This window comes from Haliotis cracherodii, unplaced genomic scaffold (genome assembly GCF_022045235.1).
Source record: "Haliotis cracherodii isolate W230 unplaced genomic scaffold, xgHalCrac1.p SCAF_9, whole genome shotgun sequence".
NCBI classification, from domain to species: domain Eukaryota; kingdom Metazoa; phylum Mollusca; class Gastropoda; order Lepetellida; family Haliotidae; genus Haliotis; species Haliotis cracherodii.
In genome coordinates this window covers 8,998,561-9,025,839 of record NW_027266343.1, presented here as the reverse complement: position 1 = coordinate 9,025,839, position 27,279 = coordinate 8,998,561, and the positions used below count along the sequence as shown (strand labels likewise).

At 43.2% G+C, this 27,279-nt stretch overlaps 2 protein-coding genes across 6 annotated transcripts in view; one reads left to right on the top strand and one right to left on the bottom strand.

Annotated features, from left to right (window-relative positions):
* Nucleotides 1–4,530, bottom strand: part of LOC139452162 (cytochrome P450 2U1-like) — a 40,375-nt gene extending 35,845 nt beyond the window's left edge. For all 3 annotated transcript variants that reach the window (XM_071233513.1, XM_071233512.1, XM_071233514.1), the window contains exon 1: nucleotides 4,434–4,530. The gene's annotated coding sequence lies outside the window, so the exon portion shown is untranslated. The remainder of the gene's footprint in view (nucleotides 1–4,433) is intronic.
* Nucleotides 169–26,845, top strand: LOC139452161 (cytochrome P450 2U1-like). Of its 3 annotated transcripts, none has more exons than XM_071233511.1 (8): nucleotides 169–248; nucleotides 8,545–8,990; nucleotides 11,379–11,509; nucleotides 20,282–20,494; nucleotides 20,880–21,000; nucleotides 21,918–22,183; nucleotides 23,256–23,383; nucleotides 24,722–26,845. In XM_071233511.1, the coding sequence occupies exons 2-8, from the start codon at nucleotides 8,573–8,575 to the stop codon at nucleotides 24,936–24,938; spliced, it is 1,494 nt and encodes a 497-aa protein (XP_071089612.1). In that variant the 5' UTR covers nucleotides 169–248; nucleotides 8,545–8,572; the 3' UTR covers nucleotides 24,939–26,845. The 3 variants fall into 3 exon arrangements, with proteins under 3 accessions (XP_071089612.1, XP_071089610.1, XP_071089611.1); XM_071233509.1 differs by lacking the exon at nucleotides 169–248 and adding an exon at nucleotides 4,517–4,784; XM_071233510.1 differs by lacking the exon at nucleotides 169–248 and adding an exon at nucleotides 4,517–4,799.
* Nucleotides 26,846–27,279: the final 434 nt, after the last annotated feature.

Below are 27,279 nucleotides of genomic sequence, written 5' to 3'. Positions count from 1 at the left end.
ATTACCAGCTTAGCAGGATCAACATGATCGAGCTACAGATGCATTAACTAAACAACCACGGGCAACAGACGTGCAGACAAATGGAATCATCCTATTTACACACTTTTACGGCAACAGCTGCTCGTTTTATATCGAACGCAGAGCAAGCTCTTGTCAGACTACGGATACCGTGGACCATGGTTGTCGTTTTTTATCTGGAATCCTAAAAGATTTACGGATTTGGAATTGAGTGTTCAAGGAAAAGAAAGGTATATATGTTTTAAAATAATTTATATTGTTATGATTTGAATTTGCCAATCGGAGATGTGGTTAGTTGTAAATCCTACAACACATTGACAAATGTTTATAACGGGGCCGAATAGGTAGCCCTCGTTTTCAGTGACAGCACACCAGCTGATGATCATGAAAAACGTTTAATGAATCTGAGAATACGGTAACCGATACGTCCAGTTCACCGTGAGTCTGAAATAGCCAAACTGCTGCGCATTACCGAGACCAAAGATGCATATACGTCCGTGATGATACATATAGTTTTTTTTAATGTCACAGTTCGCAATATTCCAGCTGTATGGCTCAAACAACAGGCTGACATGTTGAGGTGTCTTGGTAAGAGTGTCATTTCAAACTAGTTTTTTCAGTTGTTTGGATCTTACAGCGACAGTGGTAAGTATACGAGCTGGTGTATATGTAAAGTATTTACAAAGGTCAACTGCATAGTGACCTCAACCTTTAAAGGCGGCGGATGCAACCGCTGGGGCAGGATGTGCTCATCCTCATCCGCCCCCCCTACACCCCAACGTGTGGCGTCAGCAATATGACTTTGCAATAATTCGTGAGTGTCATTCTGAGTCGTGAAATTCTTTTTCCAGAGAATATGAATATCATACTTTCGTTGCAGAATAAATTATAAATATGAAAAATATGTAACTTGCTTTTACCTCGGAAAACCACAATGCCACGGTTATTGTTTCCGAGGCTGTCAATAATATCTTGGGTGACTGGGTCTATATTTAATAATAATGAAACGAAATCATTGATCGTTAGAAGCATGATTGACTACGGTTTTGATGAACATGAAAACTATTTTCAGTGGCATTTATTATCCATACCATCGCCTTTACATATCCCGAATATTGCTGTGAGTAGCATATAGACTATAAATGTGTCAACTTGACCGTCAACTAAAATGCGTGATTTAGAGTTAGTATTAGTTCTTGGTTGCATACGTGACAATGAATCTGGCAAGGTCAATAAGGTGGGGTGAAATTGGGTCTAACGCCGAGTTCAAGATTAGTGCACTTGGATGGCGCGGGGCATTCATGTATATACTATATATGTGTGTGTGTGAGAGGTTTGATTAGGTTAATGCTAGCGATATATATATATACATACATCATAATGCTTACAAGAAGAAATTTTGGAATGGCTTGAATAACATTTGCAAGGACTGCCAATTGATCTCCTTAATTTCAGTTTCATAAAATTCGCAAAATCATACATGTTTATTTGTAATCAATAACATAGAAGTTGTCTTCACGCTGACCGTAGTGTACCTGTCAAAAAATGTGTGTGTGTGTGTGTGTGTGTGTGTGTGGTTTGTTTGTATGCGTTGAGTTTAACGTCGCGTTTAACAGTATTTCAATTGTAACAATTACTTTTATGGAGGAAATTGTTCAAACAAAAGTTTACATAGACTATTGGCACAGATATGACACAGAGGTGCGCACTGACCATAATCAGGGCGAATCTTGGATTCGAACTCATGAACTCCGGATCCTGATACGCAGTGCAAACCTTGAAACAAATCTCATCGAAGTTGCTTTTGACTCCCCGAGACCGTTGATCGACCGTGTGTGTGTGTGTGTGTGTGTGTGTGTGTGTGTGTGTGTGTGTGTGTGTGTGTGTGTGTGTGTGTGTGTGTGTGTGTGTGTGTGTGTGTGTGTGTGTGTGTGTGTGTGTGTGTGTGTGTGTGTGTGTGTGTGCTTGTGCTAAGGGAAACAACAAAGACCACCTTTTAACGTCTCGTGGCATGACGCAGCTGGGGATCGAACCACCAACCTTCCGCTCTCCTGGTAGACGCTTCACCCACTAAGTCAAGAGTAATGTTTACATTACCGGCGAAAATTTTAAAAGACATATTTCTCTTCACCGTATTGGCGGATTTGATTGCAATATCGTAATGATTCTACAAAATTCGATTGGTTGGTTTCTCACAGCTTGTTCCTTTTAAATGTTCACAGCTAGTCCGTATTAAATGTATATCGTTTGTCCCCCTCCAAGTCTTGAGGATTAGGTTAAACCAGGGCACACAATCCGTCATTTCTCTTATGTGTATCCCTGTGCAGATTTGCGTCCCTTGGGTCAGAAACCTATAACTGTGGGTTCGAATCCCGGTTTGCCCCGATTATGTTTCGAGGTTTGTCAGCACCATACCCGTGCTCGTGGGTTTCACCGAAGTGGTAAACGTCTGAGACCTACATCACGTCGGTCTTTCCTCCCACATTAAGCTGACACGCCGCGATATACTGGAATACTGTTAAAAGCGGCTTTACACCTAACTCACTCTTATGTGTAACGCGTTAAAAGTTCCATCCGACAAATACAGTCGCCCATGACAACCAGCATATGGTGTTGTCAGCCAATCCTAATCCTGAACCCCACGATTGACACGTGATTTCAAGCAAAACGGAATGTGTAAATGATAGTCAGTGGCACCCCAAAATGAACTTCACACATGTGGGGAATCGCACATGACGAGCGAACGCCTTATCCACTCGGCTACCTCACCACCCCTTACATGATTAGATGACAATCTGCGAATCAAGTCTTTGAATGACATTTAGAGTGAGTGAGTGAGTATCGTTTTACGCCGCTTTTAGCAATATTCCAGCAATATCACGACGGGGGACACTATAAATGGGCTTCACACAGTGTACCCATGTCGGGAATCGAACCCAGGTTTTCGGCATGACGAGCGAACGCTTTAACCACTAGGCTACCCGACCGCCCCTAATGGCATTTAGAGGTGACACACATTAGAGAGAGAATTTATCGATGACATTGTGTAGAATAAATCTCATAATAAGGAGGTGGACATCAATGAAGTCTCTTATAGTGGAGAGCATGTGTTCATAACGGTCTGATGCATCTGGATCAGAGGAACCTGGGTTCGAATTCAGACCGAACATGATCCTTGCACTGTCAGCCTGTGGTTTTCACGACTGTGACTATCGCAGGGCCTGCTTGACGTTCACCTCACCCCCCCCCCCCCCACCACCCCCCACCCCCTTCCCTAACCCAACCACCACACACGTAGCGGACACGCTGCGGGTTATCTATAAGATTACTGAAGGGACGTTAAACCCAAGTTTAACCTACTTCTATTGTATTTTGCTGCGGGAAACCCCATTTTTGTGCAACCTGAGGCAAAAACTCATATAAAAAGTCGGGTCCCGTATACTTGGCAATAAAGTGACAAATATAGAGTAAAGTAACCTCTGATGATTGTGATATCACTAAGATCTTTTTATGTGAACTGATTTCCTTTACACCTGGCATTTGTCAAATTAACCAGTGGGTAGCCGTGTTAAAGCGCCTGCGCGATAAGTCCCAACACGAGTGTCTATACATCGCCATATATCACCCCACCTACTGTGATCGTATACCTTCACCGCGAGCCAGACAGGTCAACGCGACTTTGTTCACTTTTCCAGTCACTGTATATCGCGATGTGTCATGCGTAACATAAGAGGAACACCGTGCGGGTGCCTGGCGAAATGCTCTTCTGCTGACAAACCAAGGATAATAATATTATTAGGGTTTTCGACCCCACGATCGTAGGATTCTGTTACGCCTAAGGACCGTAGCCCTGCACAGCTAATCAGACGTCTCGGGAACAGTGCCCTCCTATCAGGTGCGATTGCCCTGAACGTTTAATTTCCAGCTATGCTACTAATATGCTGAGATAGGTTTATTCAAGCCAGAAGTATGCAGGCCAGAGTACGTACAACCGGTTAACACTCCGCCGTCTGGACCTGGCAAACCGGTGATAGATATTATGAGCACCGTACCACGTCGTCGGGGTAAGATGACATGCAATCAACCAATTCACAGACCACCCGATCCACTTTTTAGCTTCTTGCAACAAGCATGGGTTGAATTGCAGAGGCTATTCCCACCCTGAGACCCTTGGTAATCGTTTGGGGCGTATAGCAGTCTGTCGATAGGTACTATTAAAATTACTTCTTCAATAGCTGTAGACATAACATAATTCACATCAACATGACAATGAGTCTTTCCATGTGAAAAAATGTTCAATGTGAATTAACACTACCGGTAATGTAAAGCCGTTGTGAATGGGACCTGCCCAGTTTGAGTCTATGTTATTCAAAGAAAACATCCGCAGCTCAACCCATTTGAAAATAATGACATACCTTGTCCTTTGCTATACAGCCAATCTTTGTGGAGATACCACACCGTCCGATTAAACGCAAAGTCTTCCCGTCGCGGCCTACATTTCTGAATGAACAGGCTGTCAGAAACCCGACTCGTTGTAATCGCGCTAAAATGCTATTTTTGTAGTACTCCGTTTGTCCTTCACAGGTCATGTACTTGTGCGCGTTGTTTTTTTTTGTCATCACAACAAACTCGCACACGTACACGCATAGCAGCAATACCGGGTCTATGAGGAGTGTTACCTATCTAACGCGTTATTATTCATATCTCCACTTCAACATTCAATGTGCTGGAGGTGAGGACAGGCTGTCGTGAGCCGGGTATTAAAGGTAAGCTATACACACGTATGTACATTTCAATGATTTTCTTACAAATGTAACAAATGTCAGCGTTCTGGAAATGTAACTTCTTTATCCCATGTTTGAAATTTCAACAGAAACAGATTCGACGATTTGTCATGTGTCGACACTCATAACTGAATGTACCTGTTTGATTACCCATGCAGTAAATGGACGTCTACTTGATATCCTCAATAGGGCACGATGTGAAGCTGTGTCAGTGTTTGGGCGTAATTTATAAGGCAAACTCGGAATCAGATACTGAAATAAACCCATTCCCTTTGCTTAACATCCCTTTTGAGAGATGTTGTATGTTTGCTTGTTTTTATACGCCGAAGACTTTGTAGCAGGGCGTGGAGTCATCCCACAGATGACATCCTTACCTTGGTTCGTGGTCCGTGGTTCGAATCCCATCACGGGACTCGGTAATTTTATGGCTGTTACATTGGCGGCCAACGTGGGGCTGAGCACGTTCATATTAGATTTGAGCAAAATAAGCCTCAGTTCCCTACTGTGCGGCCCGGGACGTGCCTTCTGTTGATGGGGGAGTATGTAGCAGGGCGTGGAGTCATCCCACAGATCACATCCTTACCCTGTCAGCTTGCAGGCGGGGTTAACCTTTTTGGTCATTTGGACAAGGCGTCCGACCTCTGATCAGAAGGTTAAGAGGCCCCTTCCACGCCATCAGTACGTGAGTGAGTGAGTTGGGTTTAACGCCGCTTTTAACAGTATTTCAGTTATATCACGGCGTGTCAGCTTAATGTGGGAGGAAAGCCCGAAGTGATGCAGGTCTTAGACGTTTACCACTTCGGTGAAACCCACGAGCACGGGTATGGTGCTGACAAACCTCGAAACATAATCGTGGCGAACCTGGATTCGAACCCACAATCATAGGTTTCTGGCGTGCCCAAGGGACACAACTCTGCACAGCGAATCGCGGCGCCTTAGACGACTGGGCCACCCGTGCCCCCGCCATCAGTACGATGAAAAGACGTCTCCGAGCTTGACCATCCGGTCCATTTTGTCGCCTCCTACAGTATACAAGCTGGGCCTTTTTTTAAAACCATGAGAGACATATATGCGGAAACAGCACTATAAAAATGAACATGGTGGAAACAAGACACGGTCCATCCTGAGTGTTTTAATTTTATAAATAAAGATATGCTTTATCGAGATAAACGGGACGAGCAGACTTTAATTGGAATTGCATGTTTTAATGGGGACATTAATAGGATTCCACAATGACATTGACATGCACACAATACTTTTATGTCCGTGTTTGCATATCAGATAGCGTGACACATTATAACGTATTTGGCCCCTGTGGCTGTGTTCGTCGTGACTACACTGTGTATATGTACACTACGATTCAAAAGTAAGTTACCTCGCGCTACTGGATGACTGATTTCTGTTCGGTTGACAGAAAGCAATCTCACCTGATTCTCACGCGTTCAACGACTACCTTGTACGCCACACCTTACCTCCTTTTGATGTAACTTACTTTTGATTTCCAGGCAAAGGTATGTGTCCTACAGTGGTATGTAACGGAGCGTTTAAGTGAGGTGAAATCGGGTTTACCGTCTCGTCCAAGATATTATTCCACTTATATTGCGACGTAGTGTACCTGTCAAAAATGTATGTGTGTGTGTGTGTGTGTGTGTGTGTGTGTGTGTGTGTGTGTGTGTGTGTGTGTGTGTGGTTTGTTTGTATGAGTTTAACGTCGCGTTTAACAGTATTTCAATTGTAACACTTTCTTTTATGGAGGAAATTGTTCAAACAAAAGTTTACATAGACTATTGGCACAGATATGACACAGAGGTGCGCACTGACCATAATCAGAGCGAATCTGGGATTCGAACTCATGAACTCCGGATCCTGATACGCAGTGCAAACCTTGAAACAAATCTCATCGAAGTTGCTTTTGACTCCCCGTGTGTGTGTGTGTGTGTGTGTGTGTGTGTGTGTGTGTGTGTGTGTGTGTGTGTCTGTGTGTCTGTGTGTCTGTGTGTGTGTGGCTGCTTGTACTAGTCCGGACTGATGCCGATTTATAGTGCTAGCTCACTGAGATACCATGCCGTATGTTATTAACATGAATACCCCACTCAGACACAGTATACTGACTCCGAGCTGACCAGTCCTTGTTTTAGCCCCCTAATGCCGAGCGCCAGGCAGGGTAACAACAAGTACCATCTTTTAACGTCTTTTGGTATGACGCGGCGTGGATCGAACCCAGGACCTTCCGCTCTCTGGGCGGACACTCTGCCACTCGACAACGGATGGGGTCTAACGGAGTGTTTAACTATAGTGGGTCGTGTGGCTTGTAGGCTAAAATATTAGGCTCTATTCAGGTCAGGAATGTTGTTTGCGTGGAGTTTGAGTGGAGTTTGACCTCCAGGCTGCCTATATCGAGATTTTAGTTTAAACCTCCTCATTGCTTGTGTGTAGTGTGTGTGTGTGTGTTTTGTGTGTGTGTGTGTGTGTGTGTGTGTTTGCGTGTATGCGGATGTTATCATTTAATTGCTTAATTGCGTAATTAACACATGTAATTCTCAACATTTGAAGTTGCAATCACATTTGCTAGAACTGCCATTTAACCCCAGCTGTGTAGCCCCCCCTCCTCACCACACACACACACAGACACACACACACACTCAGACACACAGACACACACACACACACACACACACACACACACACACACACACACACACACACACACACACACACACACACACACACACACACACACACACACACACACACACAGAGGCTCGAGATTAACACCATATCGCTCACTCAGGACCGTTAATCCGTATAATCGTTTGTTATTCTCGAAACAGACTCTGAGGTTATGTTGAGTGAAAAGTCGCAAAGGCCTACATTTCAGCCAGGATATGTAACTGAGGCTGATGCACAGCTTTTTTCTTGAACTTGATTTGTGAAGCGTAAACCTAAGGTTTACCGAGAGGTCAAGGAGAAACTGCATGACACTTTGTATTCATTTTCGAGGAAAACCTGCGTGGCAAGTATGTTAGCTCTGCGTTTAACATTATAACACATATGTTGCATGATGTTTGATTGGTATTTGGTAATTTTAAGATATTACCTTGTATACGTTTTGATAAATACCTGACCATACCAGATATTGCTGGAATAATGCTATTAAAGGTGTGAAACATCCGGCACTCCATCACACAATCTCACAGACATAAATTATGCTCAGTAATCAATATATCCCTTACAGCCCGGGTCGAATTGAAGGCTATCACACTGTAAATACTTGTACTTCCTGATTAGAGATAGGAACGCTATCGCGCGCTAAAGGAACTTGTCAAGACATTACGTTGATGTACAAAACACAGTCACTGCAGTTTACTGCAGTTTGCAGCGTTAAACACTCCTCCATCATCTGGTGTCATAGACTTTAGTGAACAAAATTATCTAAGGTAGGAAAATATATATTTTTTTGGTCAAGTTTCCTGAAATTTCTTTTGGAGGGTACTTGGCGGTTTGCATATGGTTGTGATGCTCTTGTGCGAAATCTGGCTTTGTCTGTGCCCAGAAACTATATGCTGGCGTAAGCTGTTAGGGTAGCCTTGGGACGAGGTGTGTCATCGTGTCCACACTGATCGTTGCTCAAAACATCAACCACTGAATTTGTCTGGTTCAGCGTTAATCATAGGTATCCGTCATATACAATGCTGGATTGCTGTTAAACAAAAAACTATGGTGGTCGACTTTCTCTTTGCAGATTCCAGTATTGACCCAACGTAGCTGACATGGAGGTGATCCTCGTTGGAGTTGCTGCATGCGTCCTTGTGGCTTCTTTGAAATTCCTCTTCGGGAGAAGCAAGAACCAAGGCAGCCTACCCCCAGGACCTTCCGGTCTTCCCATCATTGGCAACTTTCACCAGATTGAAATTGTGCGCCTTCACCACAGTGTGGAGAAATTCAGAAAAAGGTTTAATGGCATATTCCGTCTGAACATTTTTGGTCGGAACATTGTTATCGTGGACTCCTATGATATGATGAAAGAAGCTTTCGCTTCTCCAGCTCTGGCGGACGCGTTTGCAGACAGGCCGCCAATTTTCCCCGGAAAATATGTCCTGCCGAGCGACATAATCTTCCAGCCCTACACGCCGAAGGTAGTCCAGTTCCGGAAAGTCCTCCACCAAGTCATACGGGCTCACGGAAGCGGTGAGTGCTTGTTATCCCCAAGGTCAAAGGAAATTGTGGTTATGTAACTTAAGGGATAATTAAAAATTAATACTACAGTAAACTACGGTTATAACGAACTCAAAGGATCTACTAATTTTAGTTCGTTATAACCGTAGTTCGTTATAAGTACATATTCAATAAAGTACGTTTATAACGAACACGCTTATAACGAACTGACGGATATAACGAACGGATTTTTTTGTCCCGACTATTTGCTATAGTTATGCTGTATATATGCTTATAACGAACTACGGTTATAACAAACTAAAGCTAGTTGTTCCTTCGAGATCGTTATAATCGTAGTTAACTGTACAACATGACTACAGCAGGTAGTCGGGACCAAAAAGTAAGTTCGTTATATCCGTCAGTTCGTTATAAGCGTGTTCGTTATAAACGTACTTTACTGTACATATGGTGATATGGACTCTATGCGTTTACAGTATTAAGATGAAGGTCACATCTCAAATAATACTGCCTTGTAATACTGCTGTCGTCGCTATATGGCTGAAATAATGCCGATGCTACGTTAAATTTTAACTCACTAAATCACCTACTTTAAAACTGCTGTACATCTTGATGGGGATTGAAAATAACCGGACATTTTACCGTACATTTGTGTAAACATTACATCAATTGATGGGTAGAAAGTTGGATTTGATATTTTGATTTTGTTAAATTTGCAGCTGGAATATTGCTAAGGGCGGTGTAAAGCAACAACATGTATATACAAAATAATAAGTTGCTCCAGGAGATCGACGTTCAACACAATTAAGCATCTTTGCGTTTTCAAGCTTTAAGTGGAGTTGAGTTATATGCTTAAAGGACATCAGGGCCGTCATATTCCTCTTGGTTTCTTGTTTCTGTCTGCAGATCATATTTAATTCATGTGTATTTTATGTTTGACTCTAGTTTTGTGGAACCCTTTATCTCGAACTGTCGAAGTCAACCCGCGCTCCATTATTAGTTCAATGCGGTATGTTTGTTAATAGTGGGAAAAAACAGAACTCCTTCACCTCGTTTGGAACCGAGAACTTGGGGCGGGACTTGTGATATGCATGTATGTAAACAGCTGATGATTAGATGGTAAGGCACACCCCCTCAGGTCGCATCTATGTCAGGCTCCAGCTGCTGATGCTTCAATGATCTCATATCTGTCTCACACTTATCAGAATATGTAATTAATACTAACAGGTCTCACAGTTATCATAGAGAGTGTGCGAGGACCTCACAATGTGTCTGGTGATATTTTGAAGCTTTATCTATAGTGTAAGGTGACGATCGTTTGATAGTCTGATATTCTGTGATCTGAGAAGGGACGGGAAGGATAAATACAGCATAAAGATTCATGAATAAAAAAAAATGTGCTTGATGCTTGACTTGTTGGATCATCCATACACACACACCAACAACACACGTGCGCACGCACGCACGCACGCACGCAAGTTTGTTGGGCCCAAGTAAGGCCTAAGCTGTTACGAGATAAAACAAGGACTGTTCCTGGAGGCAGGAGATTATGTGTTCGAGTAGGGTCGCCATGTTAAACTGTGGGATGGTTTCGCAGTGAACTAGCACTATAAAAGCGAAAAACGCCCGGCCTAGTATAAGTAGCCACACACACACACACACACACACACACACACACACACACACACACACACACACACACACACACACACACACACACACCACACCACACCACACCACACCACACACACACACCACCACACCACACACACACACCACCACGCTGCACACACCACCACACTGTGCACACACACTGTGCACACACACACACACACACACACACACACACACACACACACACACACCACACCACACCACACCACACCACACCACACCACACCACACCACACCACACCACACCACACTACACCACACCACACACCACCACACCACACACCACCACACCACACACCACACGACACACACACACACCACACCACACCACACCACACCACACCACACCACACCACACCACACCATAACCACACCACACCACACCACACAACACCACACCACACCACACCACACCACACACCACCACACACCACACACACACACACACACACACACACACGGTCGATCAACGGTCTCCGTGAGTCAAAAGCAACTTCGATGAGATTTGTTTCAAGGTTTGCACTGCGCATCAGGATCCGGAGTTCATGAGTTCGAATCCCAGATTCGCCCTGATTATGGTCAGTGCGCACCTCTGTGTCATATCTGTGCTAATAGTCTATGTAAACTTTTGTTTGAACAATTTCATCCATAACAGAAAGTGTTACAATTGAAATACTGTTTAAAACGACGTTAAACTCAACGCATTCAATATATGTTTTTTTGTTCTAGAGTCCACATCGAAAGATACTATCTACCGGGAAGTTGACCACCTGATAGAAAGATTCCAAGCACATGGGACTGATACTTTTGATCCTAAACACGACATTTACATTTATATCGCCAACACCATGCTGACACTTGTGAGTATCCCTTTTCCATTCCTTATATACTAGACCGCCTCCGTGGTCTAGTGGTAGAGCGTCCGCCCGGAGAGCGGAAGGTCCGGGGTTCGATCCCCGGCCGCGTCATACCAAAAGACGTTAAAAGATGGTACTTGTTGTTACCCTGTCTGGCGCTCGACATTAAGGGACTGGTCGGCTCGGAGTCAGTATACTGTGTCTGAGTGGGGTATTCATGTTAAACTGCGACATGGTATCTCAGTGAGCTGGCACTATAAATCGGCATCAGTCCGGACTAGTACAAGCAGCCACACAAACACACACACATACATGCACGTCGCTATATAAGTGCAATAATCTTGGACGCGACGTTAAACCCCATTTCACCTCACCTCACCTCTTAAATACTAAAATGTCGGGCTTAGGAAAGTGTACATCCATGTTTGGTGCTCGCTAAAAATGAAACAAACCAGAAATGTTCGATTCCATGGTGGGGAATTTGGGACGGGTATCATAGGCGAGATTACATGTATACTACTCAAAAATAGTCGAGGATCACCCGGTTATTTTATATTACTAGAGTTCATATGTCATGACTATAATAATATAAAAGAATTGTGTGATCCTTAACTTGTTTTGATTGGTATATTTCACAACAGGTGACGTGCACAGCACATCTCAAGGAACAAGGGGGCACAATTTCATAGAGCACATTAACCAGCAGAGAGAAGTGGGAATGTTCAACTGTATACTTGTGTTTTGTCCGGTAGTTGATAATCCAAAAGTAACTGTGATCATATAACTAATTAATTTTAAAAAATAGTTATTATTCATAGCTGAAATATCATAATAATTACGATGATGTTTACTTAATTGAAACTACTTTAGTTTATATCCAATTAGTACCGCGCCCCGGTACCGGCTGATGCCCGTTTGGAATACCCACCTACTTCCTCGATTATTTAGGTGTTATTGCCATTCTATTGCGATAAATACACATTTAGCATAATAGGTTCGTTTCGGAAGTGACGTCACTAACTCTCTCTCTCTCTCTCTCTCTCTCTCTCTCTCTCTCTCTCTCTCTCTCTCTCCTATGACACAGATACTCTCTCGCTCATGCGAGTTCTTTGATTGGATGGTTAATTTAGCGCTGTACCGATCGGACTCAAAACGAGGCTATGGCGGTATATGCGTCTAGTTTTGTTATTATAATAAAATGGAGATTTAATGAATACACTGGATAATCGGGGTGACCTACACTGAACAAGAGTGACATAACAATTAACCTATGTTTCGCTGATCCGGACATCTGTTAATCCGAATAATTTCACTGAACAGTATCTTCCGGATTAATAAGGTTCACTGTATATAGCTGTCCATATTGATAAATATTCTGTGTACACGATAGGCAGCCTATCAAGACTGACCCCGATAGCTTGGTACCGTTGGGTGCGTTTTGAAAGTTTCACTTCAGTTATCATTCCCTTTGTAAATCTCGATTGGGGAACGAAAATAACCATTTTTCTATATTATACATAAACCTGTTAAAAGAGCACAAAAAATGGTAGAAAGAATTTGAATATTCAATTTTGAATTTGTTTATTCTTATAAATAATCATCATATCATTAGTCATCGCACAATTCCTGTTGTATTTAAGTATTCTCATCATGCCTTCAACAAACTGTTGTGGTATTTGCTACAATCCCGATACAGAGCAGGGAACTACAGTAAACTACGCTTATAACGAACTCGAAGGGACCGCTCATTTTAGTTCGTAATAACCGTAGTTCGTTATAAGCATATATACAGCATTTATACCACAAATGGTCTGGACTAAAAAAAACTTTTAAAAAGTTCGTTATAAAGGTCAGTTCGTTTTAAGCGTGTTCGTTATAAACGTAGTATACTGTACATAATTTCATTCACATTAGAAACACCATTCCAAGCCAAATGTACAATCCACCTGGGCATTCCTTTTCTATAATGAAGTGTAAATGCGAGGTCCAAATGTAAATGTTATTAGCTAAAGTCTTATCAATTGCATCAAATGTGGAAGAAGTATTTTTCTAACTTATCATCTTATTGTATACAGTCTCTTATCATTCATTGTAGGTAGGAGTGATGAGTAAGTTTGGTTTAACGCCGCTTTTAACAGTATTCCCGTTATATCGCGGCGTGTCAGCTTAATGTGGGAGGAAAGCCCGAAGTGATGCAGGCCTCACACATTTTCCACTTCGGTGAAACCCACGAGCATGAGTATGTGGCTGACAAACTTAGAAACATAATCGGGGTGAACCAGGATTCGAACCCACAATCATACGTTTCTGGCGTGTCCAAGGGACGCAACTCTGCACAGCGAATCGCGGCACTTTAGCCCCCCCCCCCCCCTTGTAGGTAGGAGGCATGTAACAAAGATTTAATTAAACTCCATATATGTTGTGTGGAAAACAGCATGTCCAACTAACTCAAAGATACCGAACTACTACAATCAATACCTCATTTTGTAGGGCTTCAAATTCCGCGATATTCACACGCAGGTGCGTTTTAAACACAGCTATTCAACATGTAAAAACAAGTGGTTTTCTCGATGACTCGACTGTTCTTTCAAGGGCAACTCGTTGCTGTGACCCCAGTGTGAGATTCTCGTTCACGTATTGACAGTGATCATGGGAAAGTTGATTGTGTTACTTGTTCAACAGAGAGGGATTCGTTGGAGTTCCACCTGCTCTCATGAGACTGGCGTGTTTACTGTTCAAATAGACTGCGTGGATTTCGTCTCGAGCTGCGTTGTTGTAACTGCTTGTGTGTGCTATTTTGCGCATAGGGCCATGTCAAGCTGATCTCTGAACCTGCTTTGGGTTGGGCACTCAAACCAGCGACGCATGTGGTAAAGCGAAGTTAACGCTTCGGTTGTTGTCCTTACATTTAACATATTCACTGTCAAACCGGGCCTTTAGTCACATGCCGTACAAAGAATGCTCGAAGATCGTTAGGGTCTATGGTCTGTCACACTCGCAATCCGTAGCTGACGAGCGGCACGTGCAGCCCTTTACAAGACGGTCACGTACGCGTGTACAGGGTACACGAAATGACACCCACGTACAAAGAACATGCAAATATACGAAACATGGACTACACAATAATACGTAGGTAAACAAATGTACAGGGTGCGAACCTTAGCGCTATGACTGTCGTAAGTCTATGTTAAGGTATGGGAGTTACAATCACCTTGGCGCAAAGATCGCTTTGTACAACGGCACCCAGGGCGAGAAACATGTACACACTTGCCGGGAGACACAGTCACGTAAACACATGTACAGGGAGAGAGACAGTCACTTAGACACATGTACAGGAAGGGAGACAGTCACGTACACACGTGTACAGGAAGGGAGACAGTCACGTTCATACATGTACAGGGAGGGAGACAGTTACGTACACACGTGTACAGGGAGGGAGACAGTTACGTACACATGTACAGGAAGACAGAGTTACCTACACACATGTACAGGGAGGAAGACAGTCACGTACACACATGTACAGAGAGGGAGACAGTCACGAACACACATGTGCAGGGAGAGACAGTTACGTAGACACATGTACAGGGAGAGACAGTTACGTACACACATGTACAGGGAGGGAGACAGTCACGTACACACATGTACAGGGAGGGAGACAGTCACGAACACACATGTACAGGGGGAGAGACAGTTACCTACACACATGTACAGGGAGGGAGACAGTCACGTACACACATGTACAGGGAGGGAGACAGTCACGTAGACACATGTACAGGGAGGGAGACAGTTACGTAGACACGTGTACAGGGAGGGAGACAGTCACGTACACACATGTACAGGGGGCAGAGACAGTTACCTACGCACATGTACAGGGAGGGAGACAGTCACGTACATACATGTACAGGGAGAGACAGTTACGTACACACATGTACAGAAAGGGAGACAGTTACGTACACACATGTACAGGGAGAGACAGTTACGTACACACATATACAGGGAGGGAGACAGTCACGAACACACATGTACAGGGGGGAGAGACAGTTACGTACACGCATGTACAGGGAGGGAGACAGTCACGTACACACATGTACAGGGAGGGAGACAGTCACGTAGACACATGTACAGGGAGGGAGACAGTTACATACACACATGTACAGGGAGAGACAGTTACGTACACACATGTACAGGGGGGGGGGGGGGGGCAGTTACGTACACACATGTACAGGGAGGGAGACAGTTACGTACACACATGTACAGGGAGGGAGACAGTCACGTACACACATGTACAGGGGGGGGGGCAGTTACGTACACACATGTACAGGGAGGGAGACAGTTACGTAGACACATGTACAGGGAGGGAGACAGTTACGTAGACACGTGTACAGGGAGGGAGACAGTCACGTACACACATGTACAGGGGGCAGAGACAGTTACCTACGCACATGTACAGGGAGGGAGACAGTCACGTACATACATGTACAGGGAGGGAGACAGTTACGTACACACGCGTACAGGGAGGAAGACAGTTACGTACACACATGTACATGGAGGGAGACAGTAAAGTACACACGTGTACAGGGAGGAAGACAGTTACGTAGACACATGTACACGGAGGTAGACAGTTACGTACACACATGTACAGGGAGGGAGACAGTCACGTACATACATGTACAGGGAGGAAGACAGTTACGTAGACACATGTACATGGAGGGAGACAGTCACGTACACACATGTACATGGAGGGAGACAGTCACGTACACACGTGTACAGGGAGGAAGACAGTTACGTAGACACATTTACGGGGGGGGGGGGGAGACAGTTACGTAGACACATGTACAGGGAGGGAGACAGTTACCTACACACATGTACATGGAGGGAGACAGTCACGTAGACACATGTACAGGGAGGGAGACAGTTACGTAGACACATGTGCAGCTGGGAGAGACAGTTACCTACACACATGTACAGGGAGGGAGACAGTCACGTACACACATGTACAGGCAGGGAGACAGATACGTACACACATGAACAGGGAGGGAGACAGTTACGTAGAAACATGAAGGGGGGGGAGATAGTTATGTACACACTTGTACATGGAGGGAGACAGTTACGTCGACACATGTAGGGGTGGGGGTGGGGGTGGGGGTGGGGGTGGGGGAGGGGGTGGGGGGCAGTTACACGTAGACACGTTAATGGTTCACTTTCATCGTCTTGAGACATCATTCCGATGTTATATTTAACTAGTAGAAATGTTCTTATATGCCTGATCAGGGCGCCCAGAATTATGTTTCAGTGTGTATCAGTTCCATACACACCATAAACACCACATTTGGCATTCTAAAGTTTGTGTGTAAGACACTTTAACAAAACATCTTGTGATGTTTTTTTGGGCGTCTTCTTCGTAAGCTCCAGACCTGACAATCACATTTGAAGGTAGATGCAATTATCCTGTCAACGATTTCAAAGGCGTTATATACAGGTGGATCGCATTTCTGTGTGTAAGCGTTTTCAAACACCGGGCTTTCCTTTCTGACACAACAGTGCATGCCTTTGTCCATCTGATGACTTTGGTATGACTTATAACCTGTCGAACTGACAGTTTCTATGGGATTGTTGGCAAAGGCTGTAACCTGTGATAGAGTGAGTGAGTGACTGGTTGAGAGAGTGAGTGACTGGCTGGGTGAGTGAGTGAGTGAGTGAGTGAGCGAGTTGGGTTTTAGACATATATAAGCAATATTACGACTTCTTCAAAATTGTTGTATTTCCCAAACGAGATCGAGGGTACTCCGTGAATTCTTACACGAGTATCGTAAAATCAGTGTGACAAACATGAGAGTGTAATAAATTCTTTATAACCCATTATATCTAGATTCGTTTGAGACCCCGTTACACTATCAAAAACTTTGATAAAAAACTTGGTAAATGTTCACACGCAAGAAAGTTTTTGACAGGCCGTCAAAGTTTGGGTTGGAATTATCTTGCCAAGTTGGATGCTACTGACGAAGAATTGTTCGCTGTTGTCGATTGTATTGCCATGTTGAGAAGGCGGCGTCGGAGTAGGCAAAGGCATATTTGGTCCCGAGAATGGCTGCTCGTTGTTGAAACAAACAATTAATTCTTCCAACATCTCGTCCGTCCAAAAAAGGTGACTCATTTTGGCTTGACTCTATGCACTTCCGGTTGAAAAGGGGTAAATGTTCCTTGCAGTCTGATTGGCTATATTAAATCAACGTCATCAAACTTTGATCCAAGTTTGACGAGAAATAGGGTCGGTTTCTAGTCCATCAAAGTCCCGTCGAACAATTGTCAAAGTTTTTGACGGCATGTTACGCTATCAAAAACTTGGTCAAAATGGTTTTTGACCAAGTTTTTTATCAAAGTTTTTGAAAGTTTAACGGGCGCTTTAGAAAACCACAATTGTAGAATGACGTCAACAATCTTCATGGTTTCTAGGGTGACGTCATTTCGATCTTACAACACAATATGATTTGAATGACGTCAACAATGCCGTCCTGATGACGTAAACAATACACTGGCGCGTGTGAAGTGATATTTGTACCAGTGCACATACGATGATTTTTGGGGACTGGGTTATTTCTTACCCTATGGTAATAAACGTACCTTGTACAGATAACAGACCAACGTGTCAGGGACGAGACCCGAACGTTTCGTGTCTAATCAGATAATGTTCATACGAGTATCTCCTAACATATTCAAACTATGTCCCTTGTCAAATTGTGTGACCCCTGTATCGCTGAGTCACAGAAAACACGCGTGACGATGTCCTCTCGATTTCGCAATAATCAGTTTTTTTCCAGGGGCGATGGGGTTGCCTAGTGCTTAAAGCGTTCGCTCGTCACGCCGAAGACCCGTTTCCAGTCGTGATGTTGTTGCTGGAATATTGCTAAAAGCGGCATACAACCATACTCACTCAAATTCCAGAACCCCCTGATTATGATTCTTGAATAGTTGCACCCCAACGAATCCCGGTTCGCCCCGATTATGTTTCTTGGTTTGTCAGTACCATACCCGTGCTCGTGGGTTTCACCAAAGTGGTAAACTTCTGACACCTGCATCACTTCGTGCTTTCAACCAACATTAAGCTGACACGCCGCGATATAACTGGTATACTGTTAAAAGCGACGTTAAACACAACTGACTCACTCACTCACCCACTCCACATGATCGGGCGACCACACCATTGTCAGTCGGGGCATCGTGATGAACCACCCGAATCCAAAATAAACCCTCGTGCAGAGCTTCGTCCCTTTGACGTGCCAGAAACCTATGATCACAGATTCGAATCCTAAATTTGCCCTGATTATGTTTCTAGGCTTGTCAGCACCACACTCGTGCACTTCGGTTTAAACGTAGACTTGCAACACTTCTTTATGGAAACGTATCAGTGCCACATTCTAAAAATATCTATGTAGATAATACGTACATCTGCGTAGATGATACTCACACCTACGTAGAAGATACTTTCATCTACGCATATGATATTATAATCTACGGAGAAGAAAGTATCATCTGTTATCGAATTATCGACATTTGTAACAATATTTTCTCGAGGGGGCACGGGTGGCCCAGTCGTCTAAGGCGCCGTGATTCGCTGTGCAGAGTTGCGTCCCTTAGGCACGCCAGAAACCTATGATTGTGGGTTCGAATCCCGGTTCGCCCCGATTATGTTTCTAGGTTTGTCAGCACCATACCTGTGCTCGTGGGTTTCATCCAAGTGGTAAACGTCTGAGACCTGCATCACTGCGGGCTTTCCTCCCACATTAAGCTGACACGCCGTGATATAGCTGGAATACTGTTAAAAGCGGCGTTAAACCCAACTCACTCACTCACTCATTATTTCGAGTAATCGAAAGTTCCGGGCCAGTTATATATAACCTCTGGCATAAATGATTCATGTAATGACTTTGATTGACTTTCTACCTTGACATGCCTTTATTGGGGTACTGTTCAACCCTTTAAGTAAACATTCATTTCAATGTGTCCAAGTTACTGAAGAATGACACACGCCTCACCCTCTCACCACAGTAATGTTGAGAGGAAAGTTCAAACTCTTCTCCAATCTACAACTAAAGTTTCCTCTGGATTGGTAAAATAAAAACACGGGAAGTTAAACTTAATAAGCTTCAGGTGTATCGATGATTTGACATCGTTAGATAGTGGTCAAATAGCCAGTTCTGTTCTACATATTTTCCCACCTGACAGTACAAGTGAAACCACCTAATTTGCGTCCTGTTTGTATAATGATTCAGAGTGACAGAGTATTACCCACAAGACTGTATGGCACGAAAAATGATTTCAACTTTCCAAATATTTGTGTCCATTACACAACTTTTGAAATACCTTCGACCATGCATATTCTACGAATATTTCAAAGAGCGTCATACGGCTCTTGCTTAAAACATTGCTCAAATATGTTTTGTTTTAAATTTCAAGCAATCAGACTTTTTTATTCATAATCATATTTATGTATAATGTCATAAGTTCAAAAGGGCTAATTCTCAGACAGTTCAATATGTCCAATAATGTTCTTATAAAAAATACAGTTTTTGTTTTTCACAGTGTATCATGTCAAATTGGGCAAAGGGGCCCTTATCCTACATTTTACGACCTCGTCCTTTGAATATGAGGGCTTTCATTGAGACGTGAATTCACTCGCATTATAATTGTGTTACCACTGTCAGTTTAACTAATGACCGTTTTACCTGAATTAATTGTACATATGGTGTGTACATGCAAGTGATTCATTTCCCACAGCTGACCGGGAGGCGACGAGAGGCGAATGATAAGCTGCTGAAGCTGGTGTGTAGTATAGAGCATCATCTCAGCTATCTGGCCAATCCAGGCAACAGCACTCTGATGGAGTTATTTCCCTTTTTGCGATACTTCCCCAACAAAGCCGGTCGGTGTTACAGAGAGTTTATGGTGGAAATCGATGAAATCATCGAACTGTTCCGCAAAGAATATTCGGTAAGTGGCATGTCCTATCTGAAAGATATGTTTATTAAGCGCCCTTAAAAATGTTATTTGCATATGTTGCAAATTATCTTTGTTTTTAGATAAAAACATGGCGGTTGGGTAGTCTAGTGGCTAAAACGTTCGTTGTCACACCAAAGGCCAGGGCTCAATTCCCCAAAGGGGTAAAATGTGTGAAACTAATTTCTGGTGTCCCCTGCCGTCATATAGCTGGAATATTGCTAATAGTGGCGCAAAACCTAACTCAGATACTATAAGCAATAACTGTTCATAATTTTGATTGCGGACAGGACTTTTGGTTTTGAGTAAAATATCCGGGCAAGGAATACTGAGCGACACCTACAAGTCTTAATGAAAATAACCGTTATGTCCTTTACAGAATGGAGACATTGATGGGGAAAGCACGGTGGGGCAGCTGTTGTCAGGCGACATGGAGGTCGAAGGGAACAAGTTGACTGAGGACGACATCAGAGGACTGCTCATGGATATCCTTGCCGCAGGTTGTAACGCATTGCTATACATAACAATACGTGTGGCTATACAGTAGAGCACGGATATGATATGTAGAACAGGTCTTCAGAAACCCATGCTTGCCGTAAAAAGCGACTATGCTTGTCGTAGGGGGCGACTAACGGGATCGGGTGGTCAGGCTCGCTGACTTGGTTGATGCATATCACTGAATCCCAACTGCGTGGATCGATGCTCATGATGTCAATCGCCGGATTGTCTGTTCCAGACTGCATTATTCACAAAGCGCCGTCATATAGCTGGAATATTGCTGAGTGCGGCGTAAAACAACAAACAAAGAAAACGGATATAACGAACACGGATAGAGCGAACAAACGGATTCAACGAACTGTTACAAAATCCCCGATTTATCTCCTATATTTTATCTCCGAATGTCGCATTTGACTTCAATCGATAAAATGATAAAACCGACAAAGGATTAAAAAGTGTTTCTTTAGATGCACGGTTCGCTTTATTTTATCAATAAAACGTTATATAGTGTCGTTCTCCGCTTTGATTCTTAATGTCTGGTATAGGCATGCATCCAACGCAGACTTACTAATTAATGTGTCAAAACCTATATAAATAAAACTTGTTTCATAACTTGGTTTAAATAATGACATGGTGTGTCAGGTAAAACACAAGTATGGCATTATATATCGCAATAAGCGTTAGTATTCACTTTGCAGAATTGCGTCCCTTAACAACGCAGGATCCGCTACCCATTGCAAGATCCGCTCCGATTATGGTCCTTGATCTTTCAGCACCTACGCGGGCAGGGGAGTTTCAACTAAACGTTAAACATGTTCCTCCTGCATCACTATGCCCCCTCCTCCTTAAACACATCAACAACTAAAATGCAGTACAAAGATAATTCTTCACAAACTCATTGATACACTTTGTGTTTCAGCTGCGGAAACAACACGACAGACGCTGTTAAGCGCATTGTTGTATTTAGCCAAACATCGAAACGTGCAGGAGAAAATTCAAGCCGAAATGGGCAGAGTTGTTCCCCTTGGCACCATGGTCACGGGCGACGACAAGGTTCGCCTGCCTTACACCAGCGCCGCTCTGTTAGAGTTTTACAGGGTGCACAGCCCTTTACCTCTCCCCTTTCCCCACGTTGCAAATCGGGATGTTGACTTCCATGGCTACCACATACCCAAAAACACAACAGTAAGTAGCAATACTGACACATGAACTATACGACCGCCTCCGTGGTCTAGAGGTAGAGCGTCCGCCCGGAGAGCGGAAGGTCCGGGGTTCGATACCCGGCCGCGTCATACCAAAAGACGTTAAAAGATGGTACTTGTTGTTACCCTGTCTGGCGCTCGGCATTAAGGGGCTAAAACAAGGACTGGTCGGCTCGGAGTCAGTATACGGTGTCTGAGTGGGATATTCATGTTAAAATGCAGCATGGTATCTCAGTGGGCTAGCACTATAAATCGGCATCAGTCCGGACTAGTACAAGCAGCCACACACACACACGTACATACACGTGCATGCACGTCGCTTTTTAAGTGCAATAATCTTGGACGCGACGTTAAACCCCATTTCACCTCACCTATAACCTCAACGCCAGAAAAGGGGTGGTGGGGAAGCCTAGTGATTAAAGCGTTCGCTCGTCACACCGAAGACCCGGGTTCGATTCCCCTCATGGGTACAATGTGTGAAGCCCATTTTTGGTGTCCCCGCCGTGATATTGCTAGAAAATTGCTTAAAGCGGCGTAAAACCATACTCACCCAGTAAAAACAGTCTCGATTAATTGACTCGTTTTTGACTGTAACTGCGTTGTTGGTACATGTAGATCATTCCACATTGCTGTTCGACTTGTATATTGGCACCGTCAGTACATATAATCAGCTCTCTATTACTTTAGTATTAAAGCTGTTTGGACATATCAGTGATGTACTTATGTACGTAACTATAGCAGCTGACCAGATTGTGGACAAGGTAAATAGGTTGTCCGGTATATAGGTTGCGGAGTTGCGTCCCTTATGCATGCCAGAATCCTATCATCGTAAACCGAAGTTAGATATACTTTAAAAACTATTTAAAAACAAGCTCCGAAGTTCATACAGTTTGGCCCTCACTCTATGAAGGTTCATACTCCAATCTCCAATAAACTCAATACAAGTGAAGGTCAATTCTTAAATCTACGGGAAACAAATACTCAGCAACACTCAAGAATATGAAACTATAAAATAAACTGATACATATAACGTTTTTTGTCTCCTGTATCTTCAGGTGTTATTCAGCATGTGGTCAATACATCACGACGAAGACTTCTGGGAACGACCATTCGACTACATTCCTGAAAGATTCCTTGACCGTAGCGGCGAACTGCTTCCCAATAACGATGAAAAACGTCGCCGGTAAGAAACAGTGGTTAATGGAAGTTGATTGGTTGTTTAACGCCACACTCAGCAATATTCCAGCAGTACGTCTGCGATCCGTAAATAATCGGGACCAGACAATCCAGTGCTTGACATCAGGAATATCGATACACAAACTATATTGTAATACGATTATATCTAATCAACCAAGACCGCCATATAGCTGAACTAAACTGAAGGTTCGATCATTTAGCATTATGCAGGGCCTGGGAGTTTGAAGCAGAAACAAATTTCGGTCACTGCGTCAACGCATACATTTTCATACTCTGAAAGAAGGAGCTTAATCATATAACCACACATTGTTTGGGCATGCAGTTATCAGTACAGTGTTTGCTATTTTCTCCATTATTTTGTAGAACAAATAATTATATTGATTTTAATAAATTCACACCTTAGCAAGAAAAGCATTTCCAGCCTACTCTGTTCCTTTGGTTAATTTATATCTGTCATGGACACGAATAAGTCATATTAAAACATCGTCGCCATTCACTGAACATAGAGCATCGCTTCATTATTATGTCCATCTTCTTTATATTCTATATTTGAAAATGAAATTTGAAAATGAATCAGATTTTGTGCATGTGATTATTTTTTCATTTCTCAGCCTTCTGAACATATTTTCCAATATACATTAGAAGCATCGAACAAATATTGGCAACAGCTAACCTGTATACTGAAAGTGTATCGAGGAATCTGTATTTTCATAGTGATTTTGATTGTATTTGAAAATTCAGGAAAATATAATTGATGCTTTTTTTCTCAACATCATCAACCCTGTAGCTATAAACTAACAGTGTATTTAACAATCATGGTGCTTTCAGTAGAATTCAATATGTATTGTGGGGCACGGGTGGCCCAGTCGTCTAAGGCGCCGCGATTCGCTGTGCAGAGTTGCGTCCCTTAGGCACGCCAGAATCCTATGATTGTGGGTTCGAATCCCGGTTCGTCCCGATTATGTTTCTAGGTTTGTCAGCACCATACCCGTGCTCGTGGGTTTCACCGAAATGGTAAACGTCTAAGACCTGCATCACTTCGGGCTTTCCTCCCACATTAAGCTGACACGCCGCGATATAACTGGAATAGTGTTAAAAGTGGCGTTAAACCCAACTCACTCACTCAATATGTATTGAGGCCAGTGAAACCGGAAATGGGCCTAAAGATTGTATTGATGTGGGCAATGAACCCATGGCTTTCTGACGAGCGGTTTTCCCACTATGCTACACAACCAACCATAAATAAGCACAAATAAGTCATCACAGTTGACCATAACTCATGTACCTACAACGTGATCTGACCATTATATTATTGTTATTGCAGAGTGGTCGCCTTCGGCCTTGGGAAGCGCATATGCCCTGGTGAAGGTATGGGTCGTCTTCGCGTCTTCCTCTGTGCGGCCAACATTCTGCAAAACTTCGACATACTTGAGGACAAGTCATGCCCCTTGCCCCCCGCAGACTCACGCACCTTTGAGCAGGGGGTTGTCCTCTATCCACCCGCGTATAAGATACGGCTCAGGAAGCGAGAAAGCAAATAGCTTTTGCGGCAGGAAGAAATCGCTTGATTTCTAGGAACAGCGAAACTATGCTCCTTAAAGGGGCTATGCACTGTAGTGTTGAGTTTACCTCAGTATAGGCCCAGACGTTGTAATGATGGACATGTTATAAAAATCACACATTGTCAGTGTGTAGTGGTCATCGTTACTATTAGGTTGATCAGGACATGCATCATAAATGTTAAGCTGACAAACAAATATATTAAGCTTGCTGTGGCTGCCAATTTAACAAATTGCTCCTAATTTCAAAAATATATTTTTTAATTAACTATTAGACATATATACAAAATATAATTTGTTCAAGGAGACGAACAAAATGGTGCTTGAATCAAGCTTGCTAGGACTGCCAATTTCGTCAAGCCAAAAGACCCTTCACATGTGGACCAACATAATATTATACAAATAACTAATACAATCATGAACATGTACTTGAATTATAACATGTAATTGTTATGTTTGTCTTGCCTTATATGCTTTCTATCAATCAACAAGAACACAAATAATTAAATAGGGGGCACGCGTGGCCCAGTCGTCTAAGGCGCCGCGATTCGCTGTGCAGAATTGCGTCCCTTGGGCACGCCAGAAACCTATGATTGTAGGTTCGAATCCCGGTTCGCCCCGATTATGTTTCTAGGTTTGTCAGCACCATACCCGTGCTCGTGGGTTTCACCGAAGTGGTAAACGTGAGACCTGCATCACTTCGGGCTTTCCTCCCACACTAAGCTGACACACCGTGATATAACTGGAATACTGTTAAAAGCGGCGTTAAACCCAACTCACTCACTCAATAATGAAATAAGACAAAAGCAATATGATTTTTACATCCCAAGATCGTTCCCCTTCTTTTGAAGCCGCCTTTCTGTAATACGTTTGGAATCTATTATGACAACAACGTCTGTTGAGGGTTATACTAAAAGGCCACTGTGCACTAAGAAGGTAATAATAGTAGTAAGTAATAACAAATTGAAACGATCAATGCATTGAACAAGCTATCAAATCTGTCAATTATTATGTTTCTCCCACCTTATGTACGTGAATACTTTACAATGCTTTAATGAATCTGACAGGCTACGATCAAAACTTTTCCATTGTACCTGAGGTCAACATGTATCCTGTGATTGATCATGTTTGCATGTTGGATACGTATAACAACGTCAAAAGCTATTTACCATAAGTATTGCATGATGTTCTAAGACTATGGCTGCTGAAATTTGCAAAACGAAGGTATGGTGACGATTGGTTCCAGGGTATATAGTGTAAAGAATGAAGATATTATACACTGGATAACCGAGGATGATAGCTGTGTGAAGTGTCACTCATAACGGTTCATATCTGCTACTTTTTACTTTTATACGAGAATATTATTCATTTTTTGTAAACTACCAGGGTTGACATAACACTTGCTGTGGTATGATGCGATTTGCGCATAAATGTACAACGGAAGCCCGCCAATCCGGGCGATACGGTCAGCGTGTTTCCTCCAATGTTCCTTCAGTGAGTCGGGCAATATTCCAGTTCCAGCCTTTGGTGTCATTTCATATTCTGCTTTTAGTTGAGATTTCTTATGATATTTGCATTTTTTTGTCGCTTTTAAATAAATATAGACAGTATGCGTTCGGTGAAAGGAAGTTTAACTGTGGCGACGCAAGAAATGGGTATTGAGCAGAAACAAGTTACAATTGACTTTATTCCTCCACAAATGAACAGGCTGCCATACATGTCGCATCAAAATGAAAACACTGTGCCACCGGCATGATGCCACTGTCTGGCTATACCCATGACACGACGCCAGCAGTGTTAGGAACGGATACAGGACCAAGACCGGCGCTGAAGTCACTTCCGCCGGGACCATATGTACCTAGAATAGAAATAAACTCAAGTCAACATTATATTGCTTAGATTTTTATTTACAGCAATCAGCCCTAGGGAACCGGATACAGTTCCCTATCATGTTATGACCACTTATAGTCGGTTAACAGTATGAAAAAAGGGATCGTATTGTGTTTCAAAATATGTAGTTTGTAACGACAATTTACCCCCATAGGAGTATGGGGACCATTCATGAAATCCATATTACACGAAAATAATTGTAGTCTTTATCTTTGTAGTTTCTATACAGGATATGTCCTTAACATGGCACGGTGATCTGCAGGGGGTACGGGGGCCCAGTCGTCTAAGGCGCCGGGATGCAGAGTCGCTTCCCTTAGACACGCCAGAAACCTATGATTTTGGGTTCGAATCCCGGTTCGCCCCGATTATGTTTCTAGGTTTGTCAGCACCATACCCGTGCTCGTGGGTTTCACCGAAGTGGTAAACGTCTGAG